Raw genomic sequence first — 14,679 nt, forward strand, 5'->3', positions numbered from 1 at the left:
CCCGGGGTACTGACCCCCTGGGCCCCCCCCCCCCCCCCCTTAATCCGGCTCTGAGAGAGAGTTAGATTTGGGTGTGGTGTGTTCAATCTGCAATCTAAATTGCAGTGTAAAAATAAAGCAGACAGTATTTACCCTGCACAGAAACAAAATAACCCACCCAAATCTAACTCTCTCTGCACATGTTATATCTGCCTCCCCTGCAGTGCACATGGTTTTGCCCAACTGCTAACAAAAATCCTGCTGCGATCAACTCAGTATTACCCCCATTATCAATTAATCAGCTGGTGCAGAGCATATCCTATCTCCCTTTTCCCCTTTATGTTCTACTAAATGGATCCCCAGTATCCTCTAGGACGTAAGAGAAAATAGGATTTTAATGACCTACCGGTAAATCCTTTTCTAGTAGTTCGGCGTCCGCCCGGTGCTTCGTTCGTCCTGCACTGTTACTTCATACCTCCCAACTTTATAGATTCCTAAAGAGGGACACATGCGCGGCAAAGCCAGCCCCCCCCCCCCCCCGAAAAAGGGGGCGTGGTCTAAGAAAGGGGGCGTGGCTTCGCGGGAGGACCGCGATCGCGAGCCACGCCCCCGTTTTCATCACTGAGGGGGCATGCCCAGCGCTCTGTGAGCCGCTGGCATGCCCCCTCTCCCTCTGAATCCAGTGAATAGACGCTGTGCGCATGCGCACAGCGTCTATTCACCGCTGCTCTGCAAAGCAGGGCAGAGACTCCCAACTGCCCCCCCCACCGCGGGACACAGCTGCCCGCGGGTGGGACAGCGGGACAGTCCCCAAAAAACGGGACTGTCCCGCGAAAATCGGGACAGTTGGGAGGTATGTTACTTGGTTAAGTATTGTTGTTTGATTCAGCTGTTGCTGTTCCTGTTCCAAGTTTGGTTAGCATGGCTTTCCTCTTGTTTGTGTGTGCTGGTTCGGAATCTCACCACTATCCTTTTATATCCTCTCAAAGTATGTCCGTCTCCTTGGGCACAATTTCCTAGACTGAGTCTGGTAGGAGGGGCATATAGGGAGAAGCCAGCCCACACTATCAAATTCTTAAAGTGCCCAAGGCTCTTAGTGGACCCGTCTATACCCCATGGTACTAAATGTATCCCTAGTATCCTATACGTACTACGAGAAAAGGATTTACCGGTAGGTAATTAAAATCCTATTTTATCACTAGAGCTGCATTACAAAGAGTGGCGCGATCATAAATCTCTTTTTTTTTTTTTTTTGTTAAATCCCTGTACATCTTGATGTGCACTATATGGTTTTCTCTGCATCCAGCCTGCTAGCGGCAACAGCAGTATAGCATATTGTGCTGCCATGGCTAAGTGACCAAGCCATTATTAAGAAGTAATGTCACCGTCATCTGTCTTCTCCAGCATCGGCTGTGTCACTTCTAGCTGCCGTTATCTGTCTATCATTGGAGAAGCTGGAAGAGGGCTCTTTTGTCATTTTGACCGCTTGTCAATAAAGTGTTGACAAAAAAAATCTCACTGCTGCACAAGAGCAGAGGTGAGAGTCCACACACTCCACAGTGCAGCTTTACTTTAGTACAACAGTGCAGGGATTGTATGAGTTTATGTACGTACGTACGTACGTACGTGGCTTGTGGAGCAAATGTAATTGGTGGACGGTGTGAGGTGTGTGCATTCGCTGAAACCCGCCAGGGTGTGAAATGTGTCAGTCTCCAGCCACTGCTGTTATTTAGGATGACTTTCTTTTCCCTCTCTTCAGCTGGACCATTCTTAGTAAAAATAGTGGTAGTCGCCTCCTGCTGTGCACCGATTACAGGCAAGGCAGGAGCTGCATGATCTCCAGAGAAAGCTAATTCTCAGTACCCCTAATGACCAAATTGAATAAAGAGGTCAGATACTGTATCTGGGCCACAGAAGGAAAGCAGAGAGACTTCACAGTCTGAAGGCCAGATAAGGAGAGGATCACTATCACCCAAGTAATAACGTTTAATGAAAACATCGGCCAGACATAGGCTTACTCACATTTACTAACGAAAGCTCTCAGAAACATATATGTTTTAAATCGGTTATGTCATAGTGTAATGCTCCGATAATGCATTAATATAGTAACAGTAGTTGTATTTTCTTGTATTCAGTGTCTTGCGTGTGGTCTTACTTCTATCACAGGTTTACATATGGCATATATGCAGAGTCCCAACTTTTTCCACTGTATAGAACAACACCAGATGACCTTGCAGAAGACCATGCGGAAAATGGAGGATCAGAGTCCTGGAGCACAAGGCATTATACAGGAAAATGTTACCAGGTAAGAGAAACAAAAGCATTATTATCATCACATTGGGAATAATTCAATTCTACCAATGCAATAAAACTTTTATCACTCCGTTCTGAGGGGGTCATTCCGAGTTGTTCGCTCGTTATTTTTTTCTCGCAACGGAGCGATTAGTCGCTAATGTGCATGCGCAATGTCCGCAGTGCGACTGCGCCAAGTAAATTTGCTATGCAGTTAGGTATTTTACTCACGGCATTACGAGGTTTTTTCTTCGTTCTGGTGATCGTAATGTGATTGACAGGAAGTGGGTGTTTCTGGGCGGAAACTGGCCGTTTTATGGGTGTGTGCGAAAAAACGCTACAGTTTCTGGGAAAAACGCGGGAGTGGCTGGAGAAACGGAGGAGTGTCTGGGCGAACGCTGGGTGTGTTTGTGACGTCAAACCAGGAACGAAACTGACTGAACTGATCGCAGATGCCGAGTAAGTCTGGAGCTACTCAGAAACTGCTAAGAAGTGTCTATTCGCAATTCTGCTAATCTTTCGTTCGCAATTTTGATAAGCTAAGATTCACTCCCAGTAGGCGGTGGCTTAGCGTGTGCAAAGCTGCTAAAAGCAGCTTGCGAGCGAACAACTCGGAATGACCCCCTGAGTGTCTTTTCCTGCTAAGGAATGGCCATGCCCTATTTACCTTGAAAAGAAGGATCTGGAATTCACAACAGGCTAATCAGGTTACTCCCAAGAAAATTTATTTTGAAAGAAAAATGTGATAGTGTGCCTGAGCAGGTGGGTGTACAAAAGTGTTAGTGGGTGGCACTTTGTAGGAATGTTTATACTGTTTCCACCATGCGCATTTTCAGATGAATCCCCAGTGACCAGTCTTTAACTAGACTTGTCTTATAAGTAGATTGCAAGCTCCTCTGAGGTAAAGCTCAATGTGAAAAAATATACTTTATAAAGCTCTGCTTAATATGTAGGCCCTATATCAATAGAGAATAATAACTAAATATTATGCCGTGTACACACGGTGAGATTTTTTCTTACGATTTTGACTATATAGTCAAAATCGTAAGAAAAGTTAGTGCAGATCGCAAAGTGAAAGTCACCTTGCGATCCCGATTTGATGCCGAGGGGGCGGTCCCGCGCGGTCGGTATCGCAAGGATAGATAGACTGTGCAGGCAAGTTAATTTTGACTATCTCTATAGAAGTGATAGTCAAAATTGACACTTAGCCAAAATCGCACATAGTCGGTATCGCAAGCACATAATGAGTGTGCTTGCGTTACTGACTATGTGCCGACCTAGCCCCTGTCGCATATTGAGAATCGGGCACAACCCGAATCTCACCGTGTGTATGGGCCATATGGTTCTGAAACTCAGTCCTCAGGACCCTAAACAGCTCACATTTTCCAGCTCACTCAGCAGGGGCACAGGTGTAGTCATTACTCACAGACACATTTGAAAAGGTCCACAGGTGAAGCTAATTATTCACTTGCAATTCTGTGAGGAGACATGGAAAACATGCACTGTGTGGGGTCCTGAGGGCCGAGTTTGAGAACCAGTATGAACGAAATAATTCTCCAGTGTTTTATGAAAGTACTAGTAGGGCCGCAACTAGGATGGGGCTAAGGGGTTACATGCCCCAAGCGCTGAAATGAGGGGGTGCCAGAGTGTCCAGTTCCACTGAAGCACGAGCTCCGGACTCCAAAATTAACATATGCAGTTGCACGCTGTTGGAAGGCAGCAACTATCTAATGGCTGCCGGGAGCCGGCTCCATGGGCTCATGCTTCCGGGTTCTGCCGCGTTGTGCGTGTGACATCATGATGCCGGACGTGCGTGTGATGTCACACGAAGAGAGAGAGGAGTCGGGAGTCTTTGGTGCCGGCACTCGGCGTGCTGTTAACTATTAGGCAGCTTCCGACTTCAGCCAGCGGGCAAACCCCAAAAAAATAAAATGAGGTGCATGCAGGCCAGAGTCTGAGGCTGCTGTTAAGATTTAAAGTAAGAGATTAAATAACATACAAAATAAATTAAATAATAACACACAATACCTCCCACCTTTTGTGTGCACCGAGAAGGGATATCTTCGGCGCGCACAAAATTAGGAGGCGTGATCTCGCAGTTAGGGTGTGTGTCCTCACTGCAAGCACCGCAGTTGCAAGCCATGCCCCTATTTTCATCACTATAGAGCACAGGTTCTCAAACTCGGTCCTCAGGACCCCACAGTGCATGTTTTGCAGATCACCTTGCATAATCACAAGTGAAATAATTAGCTCCACCTGTGGACTTTTTAAAATGTGTCAGTAAGTAATTAATACACCTGTGCACCTGCTGGGTTCCTGCAAAACATGCACTGTGTGGGGTTCTGAGGACCGAGTTTGAGAACCTGTGCTATAGAGGCATGAACAGCACTCCATGAGCTGCTGGCCATTCCCCCTGTACCTCTCTGCCAGGGAATAGATGCGGTGTGCATGCGCACAACATCTATTCACCGCTGCTCTGCTCAGAGCAGCGAGTGACAGGGGTATCTCCCAAATGCCCCCACCGCATGACACTGTGACCCACCGGTGGGACAGCAGGACAGACTGTGAAAAACGGGACTGTCCCCACTCCCCACCAAAATCGGGACAGTTTTGAGGTATGCAATAACATAAATTAAAAAAGTGTAAAAACAGTGAGCTAGTTACTTAATGTTTATACCTCTTTTTGCAGTTTATTTTGAGGTATCTGGAATGATTTCTTTATGCTGGGTTCCTCCAGTGCTGCTTCAGGGAAGGTGCTGGGTGAGGTTGGGATGGATATCCCGGCTGACGATATGCCGGAGGTCAGAATACCGACCGCGGCATGCCGATGATCAAAATCCCAACAGGTGAAGGTAAGTATACTTACCTTACACTAACAACCCTCTAACCCTCCCTGTTTTCAGCCTAACCCTCTCCGGGGGTGCCAACCCCCCCCATCCCCGCAGCCTAACCCTAACTGCTCTGGGAGGCAGGCTAACCCTTCCCCCGCAGCCTAAACCTGACCTCTGCCCACCCCGCAACTTACTTATCCGGCAGACGGCAGTGTAGTGATCAGAATCCCGGGTGTTGGGATTCCCGGCGCCGGGATTATGATCTCTGTCAGGATTTCGGTGCAGGCATTCCATTACATGTCAGGATTCCAGCGGATCCCGCTGGGTGGCCGGCTGGTACTAAGCTAACTTGCCCTACTACTGGCAGTAGTAGCAGGGCCGGCTCAGGGTCTTTTTGCGGCCATGGGGACGTGGCTTCATACAGGGGGCGTGGTCAGTTACGCCCCCTGTACAGTAGTAGCGCCGCTGAAATGATGTGCGGTGCGCGATGACGTCAGCGCGCACCGCACATCATTACAGAAAAGGTCCTCTTGACGAACGGAAACTAGACGTGTAGCGTCTACTTTCCCTTCACAGCGGGCAGCCCACGAAGGGAAACTAGACGCGTAGCGTCTAGTTTCCCTTCACAGCGGGCAGCAGCAGCGGGGGGCACAGCAGCAGCAGATCTTGCTGTGCTGCGGCACCCTCCGGATGGCGCCGGCGCCCTCCGGTAAGGCGGCGCCCCGGGCAAAAGTCCTGCTTGCCCGTGGCAAGATCCGCTACTGAGTAGTAGCACTGAAGGAACCCAGCATAAAGTGATCAATCCAGATACCTCAAAATACACTCTGCAAAAAGGGTATGCAGTTGAGTTGCCAGCAGTCAGGATCCTGGCGTTCAGGATACAGATGCCAGGATCCCGACCGCTGACAATGCTGACAGCCGGACACCCATAGAGTGGGAATGGAACCTGTGGCGAGCGCAGCGAGCCCGCAAGGGGACTCTTTGGGCTCACCCCGCTGCCAGCATACTGACAATCGTGATGCCGTTGTCGGTATATTGACATCAGGCATCCCGGACGTCGGTAAATACTACTGATCCCACAAAAAGAGCTATAAACATTAAGCAACTAGCTCCTTGTTTTTAAACTTTTTTAGTGTATGTTAATGGGCCCGATTCAATTGTGTTTGCGCCCCCTGCTTGGCGTCTACTGGAGCTATACAATTGTTGCTCCGATCAGACACTCATTACTGATTAAGGCGCCAGTCAGCTTCGGGTGCAGCTAAACCCATCTAAAATGCTTGAATGCGCATCCATGTATATGTATAACGGTGGTGTTATAATCATTGCAATCAGTGAGGCCCTCTCTGATTGTAAAATTGTTATATCACCACTATATATTAGAGATGAGCGGGTTCGGTTCGTCGAGATCCGAACCCCCCCGAACTTCACCCATTTTACACGGTTCCGAGGCAGCCTCGGATCTTCCCGCCTTGCTCGGTTAACCCGAACGCGCCCGAACGTCATCATCCCGCTGTCGGATTCTCGCGAGATTCGTATTCTATATAAAGAGCTGCACGTCGCCGCCATTTTCACTCGTGCATTGGAGATTGAACGGAGAGGATGTAGCTGCGTTCTCTCCCTGAAAAGCTCCGTAATCTGTACTGTGTGCTGCAAATATCTGTGCTCAGTGTGCTGCAAATATCTGTGCTCAGTGTGCTGAAAATATCTACGTTCTCTGCCTGAAAACGCTCCATATCTGTGCTCAGTGTGCTGCAAATATCTGTGCTCAGTGTGCTGAAAATATCTACGTTCTCTGCCTGAAAACGCTCCATATCTGTGCACAGTGTGCTGCAAATATCTGTGCTCAGTGTGCTTTATTGTGGGGACTGGGGACCACTAGTATATAATTATACTTATAGTAGTACAGTACAGTAGGCCATTGCTGTATCTTGCAGCTCTGTGTCACTGCAAGTATCCATTCCATATCTGTGCAGCATTTTTGTGAGCAGTATATATAGTATTACAGTGCAGCATTTTGGTGACCCAACAGTATATAGTTGTGTACAGTAGGCCATTGCTGTATCTTGCAGCTCTGTGTCACTGCAAGTATCCATTCCATATCTGTGCTGCATTTTTGTGAGCAGTATATATAGTATTACAGTGCAGCATTTTGGTGACCCAACAGTATATAGTTGTGTACAGTAGGCCATTGCTGTATCTTGCAGCTCTGTGTCACTGCAAGTATCCATTCCATATCTGTGCAGCATTTTTGTGAGCAGTATATAGTAGGACAGTGCAGCATTTTGGTGACCAGCAGTATACATATATAGTTCAGTACAGTAGGCCATTGCTGTATCTTGCAGCTCTGTGTCACTTCTAGTATCCTGATCAGTGCTCAATATCTGCTGCATTGTTGTGACCAGTATGTATACTGTACTGTGCGACGTGTGTTATACACCTGGTGATTATACATCCTGTAATCTGTACTGAGCGATGTGTGAGATACACCTGGGGATTATACACCCTATATTATTATTATCCTTTATTTATATGGCGCCACAAGGGTTCTGCAGCGCCCAATTACAGAGTACATAAATAATCAAAAAGGAAAACAGCAACTTACAGTTGATGACAGTATAGGACAAGTACAGGGTAAATACACATAGTTACATCAGCAGATGACACTGGAATAAGTATCAGGTGGCAGAAGACTGCTGGATGTGGTACAGTTGAAGATTATTAAAGTAAGACAAAAGATAAGCACATGAGGGAAGAGGGCCCTGCTCGTGATAGCTTACAATCTAAAGGGGAGGGGTAGACAGACATGGGTGACACAGATGGGGTACATAGAGAACGTGGAACAGAGGGTTAGGATGAGATTTGGCTGGGTTTGGTGAAGAAGTGGACCCCCAGAAGGCACAAGTCAATACTTAACATTGCAACATTTTACTGGGCTATGCGGGAGAAAATTAAAAATAGGGGAAAAAAAAAAAAAAAAAAAAGAATCGATAACTTCTACCGCTTTCAAAAAGGTCAATGGAAGCTGAAATAATGGACAACTACCTCATGGAAGCCGATACAGTATACCAAACAGTACTTAGCAGAGTTAGGAATGAGTGCTTATGCAATACAGTAACATTTTGTCATAATATTTCAGAAACTGCATGACTTGTCTCTTGCACTCTTTTGCTCTAATACACCACCTGCTTTAGGATTTATATTCAAAAACATTATGTCTCCATAATCCCAAAAACGTCAGTCTTCTTGGAAAGTGGTTTGTTCCTTTGTAAGGGAAAGAGAACAAACATTCTCAAACAACGGTTTCTCAATTTCTTTTACCTCTGGGAAGGGATTGTGGATTCGCAGGAATATCTGAGCATTTCTGTAATCAGAAAGCAGCGACTTTCTACAGATGTTTACAAATAATTCCAGTGATTTTGTCATTTACTTCCAGTGATTTGGACCAACAATACCATTGAGTAGAATGAATAATTCCAGTGATTTTGTCATTTTCTTCCAGTGATGTGGACCAATAATACCATTGATTAGAACGAATAATCCCTGTGATTTTGTCTTTTTCTTCCAGTGATTTGGGCCAATAATACCATTGATTAGAACGAATAATTCCTGTGATATTGAGGTGTTTGTGTCGCTTAGCTTAGCCGTCCAGCGACCACAGTGCACCTCTTTTTCTCTTTTCTTTGCATCATGTGCTGTTTGGGGCCAATTTTTTTAAGTGCCATCCTGTCTGACACTGCAGTACCACTCCTAGATGGGCCAGGTGTTTGTGCCGCCCTCTTGGGTCGCTTTGCTTAGTCATCCAGCGACCTCGGTGCAAATTTTAGGACTAAAAATAGTATTGTGAGGTGTGAGGTGTTCAGAATTGTTAGGGTCTCCTGCCCTGTGCTGCAACGTCGTCATCGCAACCGGGAGACAAGTGCTAGCGGAGTAACCTGAGCGCAGCTGATACTCCGGTTCGGGTCTTTTGCTGTGCAGTGGTTACAGGCTCTGTGCACGGCAGGGGATCCGGTGCTGGTTTTTGTGCTCACAGTCTGTGAGGTCTGAGTGGGGCGTGGACAGCACCTGCTATATAAGGCCTCTTCTCAGGTTAAGCAGATGCTGCTGAATCTTTGTTGGTTAGTTAGTTCCTGAAAGTTAGCCAGTACTGTGTAGCTTTGTATTTGTTGTTGCTTACTGCATATAGGCCTTGGGATTTGGTACTACACTCTGCCAATCCAGACCTAGCAGTAAGACTGGAGTCAGTCGTTTAACTTGCTGGGGTTCTTTTGCTACTCTGTGAACTTAGCAAGTTTGCGGCTGTATTCTCAGACTTGCCTGCCTAAATCCTGTCTCAATGTGCAAGGTGTTCAGGTGTCAGTTTAGTGGCAGTAAGCTGAACCTGTGCACTGCAAGTGAGGATTAGGATTGTGGAGACTCTCCTTGTGTCTATCATTCCATCTCTGACCAAGGAGTTTACTGCCACACCCGTTGGTAACCCTTTAGGGTTTTGCTGTTGCCCTTAGCAACAGCATTTCGGGTTCTCTACGTATTAAAACACAACATCTTGCTTTTTCCATCTGAGCATTCTTAATACTAGGGAGACACCCAGTTTCTTATCCTCTGGGCTTCTCTGTTCACTTTGTGTTTATTTTGTTACCCTATCACCTTCTGTGTACGTAATGTCATATTCCCCAGTCTGTCTGTGAGTTCATTTGTTTTGCATCCCTATCTGTTCAGACACCAGTACATTCCTGCAGGCACTGGTGTGCATAACAGTTCAGACACCAGTACATTCCTGCAGGCACTGGTGTGCATAACAGTTCAGACACCAGTACATTCCTGCAGGCACTGGTGTGCATAACAAGAATAGACTGGAAATGAGTGGAAATTGTGGTTATTGAGGTTAATAATACTATAGGATCAAAATTACCCCCAAATTCTATGATTTCAGCTGTTTTTGAGGGGGTTTTGAAAAAAAACACCCGAATCCAAAACACACCCGAATCCGACAAAAAAATTTCAGGGAGGTTTTGCCAAAACGCGTCCGAATCCAAAACACGTCCGCGGAACCGAATCCAAAACCAAAACACAAAGCCCGAATAATTTCCGGTGCACATCTCTACTATATATAGGAGGGAATTCAAATGTTTGAAAAGTCGGTTGGGTGTCTATTTTTCCTGTCTATTAGATAGGAAAAAGCAGACACCCAAATGACTTTTCAAACTTTTGAATTCCCCCCATAATGTGATTTTCATAAAATCATTTGGATACTTGTTGGTGTTATTTAAGAGGAGGGGGGTATGGGCGCCTAAGTACTGCCTTGCCCCGGGTGACAGAAATCCTTGTTTCGGCCCTGGTATTGGGCATATGCAGGAGGACAGCCTTTCCATTTGTGCAAATACCCAATTTGTTGGCTTTTTATTATACTTGCTTACTCTCACGGAACAGCCAGGAGGCTCATGATAATCTGGTGTCCCTATTAGCGCCCTGTTAGAATGGGCAAATCTCCCAATTCCAGCCGCACCCCGGACCTGGCCACCTACTTAGCGAGTACAGTGGGCTGTCCGGGAGCAGTTTGAAGCCATGCTGTATAATGGCGGTAATCTCGGCATTGTATAGCGGAGGGCATGGCTGCAGTGGAGTGTGACGGCCACCATGACCACCATGACCCTCATGATGCGTCACACCCCCGCACTGCCCCTCAGCTGAGCAGCCAGGAAGTCGGTAACTATGCCTTTACTGGGTACAATTCCCACATTCTAATTTTGGGACCTGCCCAGGGAAAATCACTCTGCATTTACTATGGCGGGCTTGTGGATTTATCTGGAAATGCACATGGTGGAAAATGCATAAATGTCTCTTCAAAGCCATGCTTAAAGTTACTACCACTCTATGACCTTCACATTTATTACTTTCACTGTTTCAATTTTTCTCCTATAGTACTGCTGTGTTCAGCCTGAGCGGATGTTTTAAGACGTTCATTACACTGTAAGCACCAGCTTTGATAAACAGTTTGGAACAGCAGTCAGTATAGTCATCTGGGATTGCTGATCCCACACGTTTCATGTGCAGCAATCACAGGCTTCCTAGAAAAGCAGATCATTAGTACATAGTGTTCACTGTTGCTAGTGTTCCTAGAAGCTGTCTGACATTTCCAAATATTTGAACAGGAAAAGATATATAATGTGCAGACTTTGTAAAAAAGGGTGGCTTTCCCACTGCTGTGGAACTACAAGTCCCAAATTACAGCTGATACTGTATACATGGCACTTGGAGTTCCACAACAGCACGAGAGACACAGGCTGCCTAAACATTTTGTATACACTCTAAGTCCTCAGGTTCTTGCTGCAATTGAGAAGATTGTGCAAGGGGTGTTGGAGAGCCTGTCTAGAAATGAAGCCCCAATTCTCACTGTGGAAAACAGATCAAAGTGGACCAACATTGAGTAAGTGTGGTTTATTTACAGCTTAAAAGCTTCTCTAAAAAGCACTTTTAGGGTGTAGCTGTCAATGGTATTTCAAAATATTGGCATTACTCATCATACTAATCATTTCTCTTTTAAGTAGTAACTCCACCTGTCAAAAACATTTAAGTACCTGTTTTCATGCAATCCAAAACCGAGTTCAATTTTTAAATCCGAGTTCCAAACTGACAACAGACCAGAGCCTGGACTCGGTTCCACTTGGAATCCTAAAGTGGAATCCCAGTGACCTGCTCTGTTCTTTACCTGAACCCTCTGGCACTCTCTCTTCATTTGATCCCACAAATGAAGAGGAAGTATCATCACTCTTCTCATCCTGCTTCTCTACTACCTCTCCTCTTGACCCTTTACCCTCACAATTAAGTAAAGCTCTGTCTCTGGTGCTCATCCCTACCTTAACTAACATCTGTAATCTCTCTCTCTACTGGTATTTTTCCTTCACTCTTCATGCATGCAGTGATTGCTCCCATTTAAAAAAAACAAAATTCTGACCCTAATGCTCTCTCAAACTACCGCCCTATCTCTCAGCTCCCTTGTCTCTCTAAGCTACTTGAGAGACTTGCCTACACTCGACTCACACACTTTCTTAACTCATACACTTTATTGGACCCACTTTAGTCAGGCTTCCGTTCCCAACATTCCACAGAGACAGCACTGACTAAAGTGGTTAATGATTTGGTCACTACAAAGTCTAAAGGCCATTACTCACTACTTATTCTTCTAGATCTATCTGCTGCATTTGACACTGTAGACCACTCTCTACTCATACAGACACTACAATCCCTAAGTCTTAAAGACACAGCCCTTTCTTGGTTCCTATGCTACCTATCTAATCGCTCCTTCAGTGTTCGCTTCTCTGAATCTACCTCCTCTTCGCTACCTCTTTCAGTTGGAGTACCGCAAGGCTCAGTCTTGGGTCCTCTGCTTTTCTCTATCTATACCTCATCTCTTGGTAAACTATTCAGCTCTTTTGGATTTCAGTATCATCTGTACGCAGATGATACTCAAATCTACCTATCCTCCCCTGACTTGTCCCTATCTGTACTGGACCGTGTCACTGAATGCCTTTCTGCCATTTCATCCTGGATGACATTTCGCCACCTCAAATTGAATATTTCAAAGACAGAGTTAATTATATTTCCACCAGCCAATAGTAGGTACCAACCTGATATCTCTATCACTGTTGAAAACTCAACTATCTACCCTACCCCACAAGCTCGCTGCCTAGGTGTCATCCTTGACTCTGATATGTCCTTTGTTCCCCACATTCAATCTGTCTCAAGATCATGTTACATGCATCTAAGAAACATATCCAAAATACGACCATACCTTACACAAGACACTGCTAAAACTCTAATTCACGCTCTTATTATCTCCCGCATTGATTATTGCAAGAGTCTCCAAACTGGTCTTCCCAAAACGAGACTCTCACCACTACAATCCATTCTGAATGCAGCGGCAAAGCTTATCTTCCTCGCTAGACGTTCATCCTCTGCAGATCCACTCTGTCAGTCCCTCCATTGGTTACTTACCTGTACTCTACCGCATTCAATATAAATTACGTTTACTCACACACAAGGCCATTAACCAAACTACACCAACGTGCATCACTTCACTTATCTCAAAATATCTCCCAACCCGACCTCTTCGCTCTTCACAAGACCTGCGTCTCTCATCCACACTCATTACTCGCTCCCACTCACGATTGCAGGACTTTCATCATGCTGCACCCACTCTGTGGAATGCCCTACCATGCACAATAAGACTCTCCTCTAGTCTCCAAACCTTCAAGCGTTCCCTGAAAACTCACCTCTTTAGGCAAGCATATCAAATTCCAGAACCGCCCACTTAACTTTCATAAACCTTCCTATCAAATTGCATCCACTCTGCACAGTCCACACATATCCTCACATGTCTTCTCATTCTTCACTTTCCCTTCCTCTCGAACCCAGTTCATCATTGCTGTATGACCATATCATACAGCCCACCAAGAACCTTTGCAATCTGGCGAACAACTATGCAATAGACAGCATCTTTCCTTGTGTATACAAGCCTATTTCCCTATAGATTGTAAGCTTGCGAGCAGGGCCTTCCTACCTCTGTGACTGTTTGTTATCACCCAGTTTGTTATATCATTGTTGTTTCCAATTGTAAAGCGCAACGGAATTTGCTGCGCTATATAAGAAACTGTTAATAAATTGTAAAGCGCAACGGAATTTGCTGCGCTATATAAGAAACTGTTAATAAATAAATAATAAATAAATTCCAAACTGGAACAATATTACACTCTGAACCCCTAAGTTCAGATGTGTTTGTATTTCAGGAAAATCAAACCGCACATCTCTGATACCCCTTTCACACCGCCAATGCCGGACCCCACACGGGAATTGGAAATGGGTCCTTCCCAGGTGGGATCCGGCATGGAACGGTGCTGCTGGCTTCCCCAACCCGGCAATATGCCAGGCGGGTTGCCATAGCAGCGGGGGGCGGAGCCTGCAGCGGAGGCGGCACTGAGAGATGAGATCATCTCCGCGCCACCTCTCCCTGTTGTAGTAAACGGGTCCCGGGTCGTATCGACCCGGGAGCCCGTCTACGCTGCCATTGACCCGGTATTCAACCCGGGTATAACACTGCTTTATTCTCGGGTTGAATTGCCGGGTCAGGCAACCCGGGATTTCCGACATGCCGCTTTCACACCGCACGCCGACCCGTATCGACCCGCCAATATGCCGGGTCGATACCGGGATATTTGTGCGATGTGAAAGGGGTATAATCTATGGTAGTCTCCAACATAGATAAACAGGTTTGTCTGGCTGCTGTGGTGATCCCCTTTAAAGTAAACTTTGTTCCAATGAACAATTCATGTTTTCTCTAACGTCCTAGAGGATGCTGGGGATTCCGTAAGGACCATGGGGATAGACGGGCTCCGCAGGAGACATGGGCACTTTAAGAAAGACTTTAGGTCTGGGTGTGCACTGGCTCCTCCCTCTATGGCCCTCCTCTAGACCTCAGTTTGATACTGTGCCCAGAGGAGATGGGTGCACTACAGGGAGCTCTCCTGAGCTTCCTGTCAGAAAGTATATTTGTTAGGTTTTTTATTTTCAGGGAGCCTGCTGG

General features: G+C 46.1%; 1 protein-coding gene across 9 annotated transcripts in view; it reads left to right on the forward strand.

Moving 5' to 3' along the window:
• The window catches only part of SPO11 (SPO11 initiator of meiotic double strand breaks), a 308,074-nt gene that overhangs the window by 223,598 nt on the left and 69,797 nt on the right, over positions 1-14,679 (forward strand). For 3 of the 9 annotated variants that reach the window (XM_063963470.1, XM_063963478.1, XM_063963471.1), the window contains exons 1-3: positions 1,512-1,585; positions 2,146-2,284; positions 11,413-11,526. In XM_063963470.1, coding sequence (XP_063819540.1) covers positions 1,576-1,585; positions 2,146-2,284; positions 11,413-11,526 — 263 coding nt within the window. In that variant the 5' untranslated portion in view covers positions 1,512-1,575. The other 6 variants (XM_063963476.1, XM_063963477.1, XM_063963475.1 and 3 more) reach the window with 4 other exon arrangements.

This window comes from Pseudophryne corroboree, chromosome 3 (genome assembly GCF_028390025.1).
Source record: "Pseudophryne corroboree isolate aPseCor3 chromosome 3, aPseCor3.hap2, whole genome shotgun sequence".
NCBI classification, from domain to species: Eukaryota; Metazoa; Chordata; class Amphibia; order Anura; family Myobatrachidae; genus Pseudophryne; species Pseudophryne corroboree.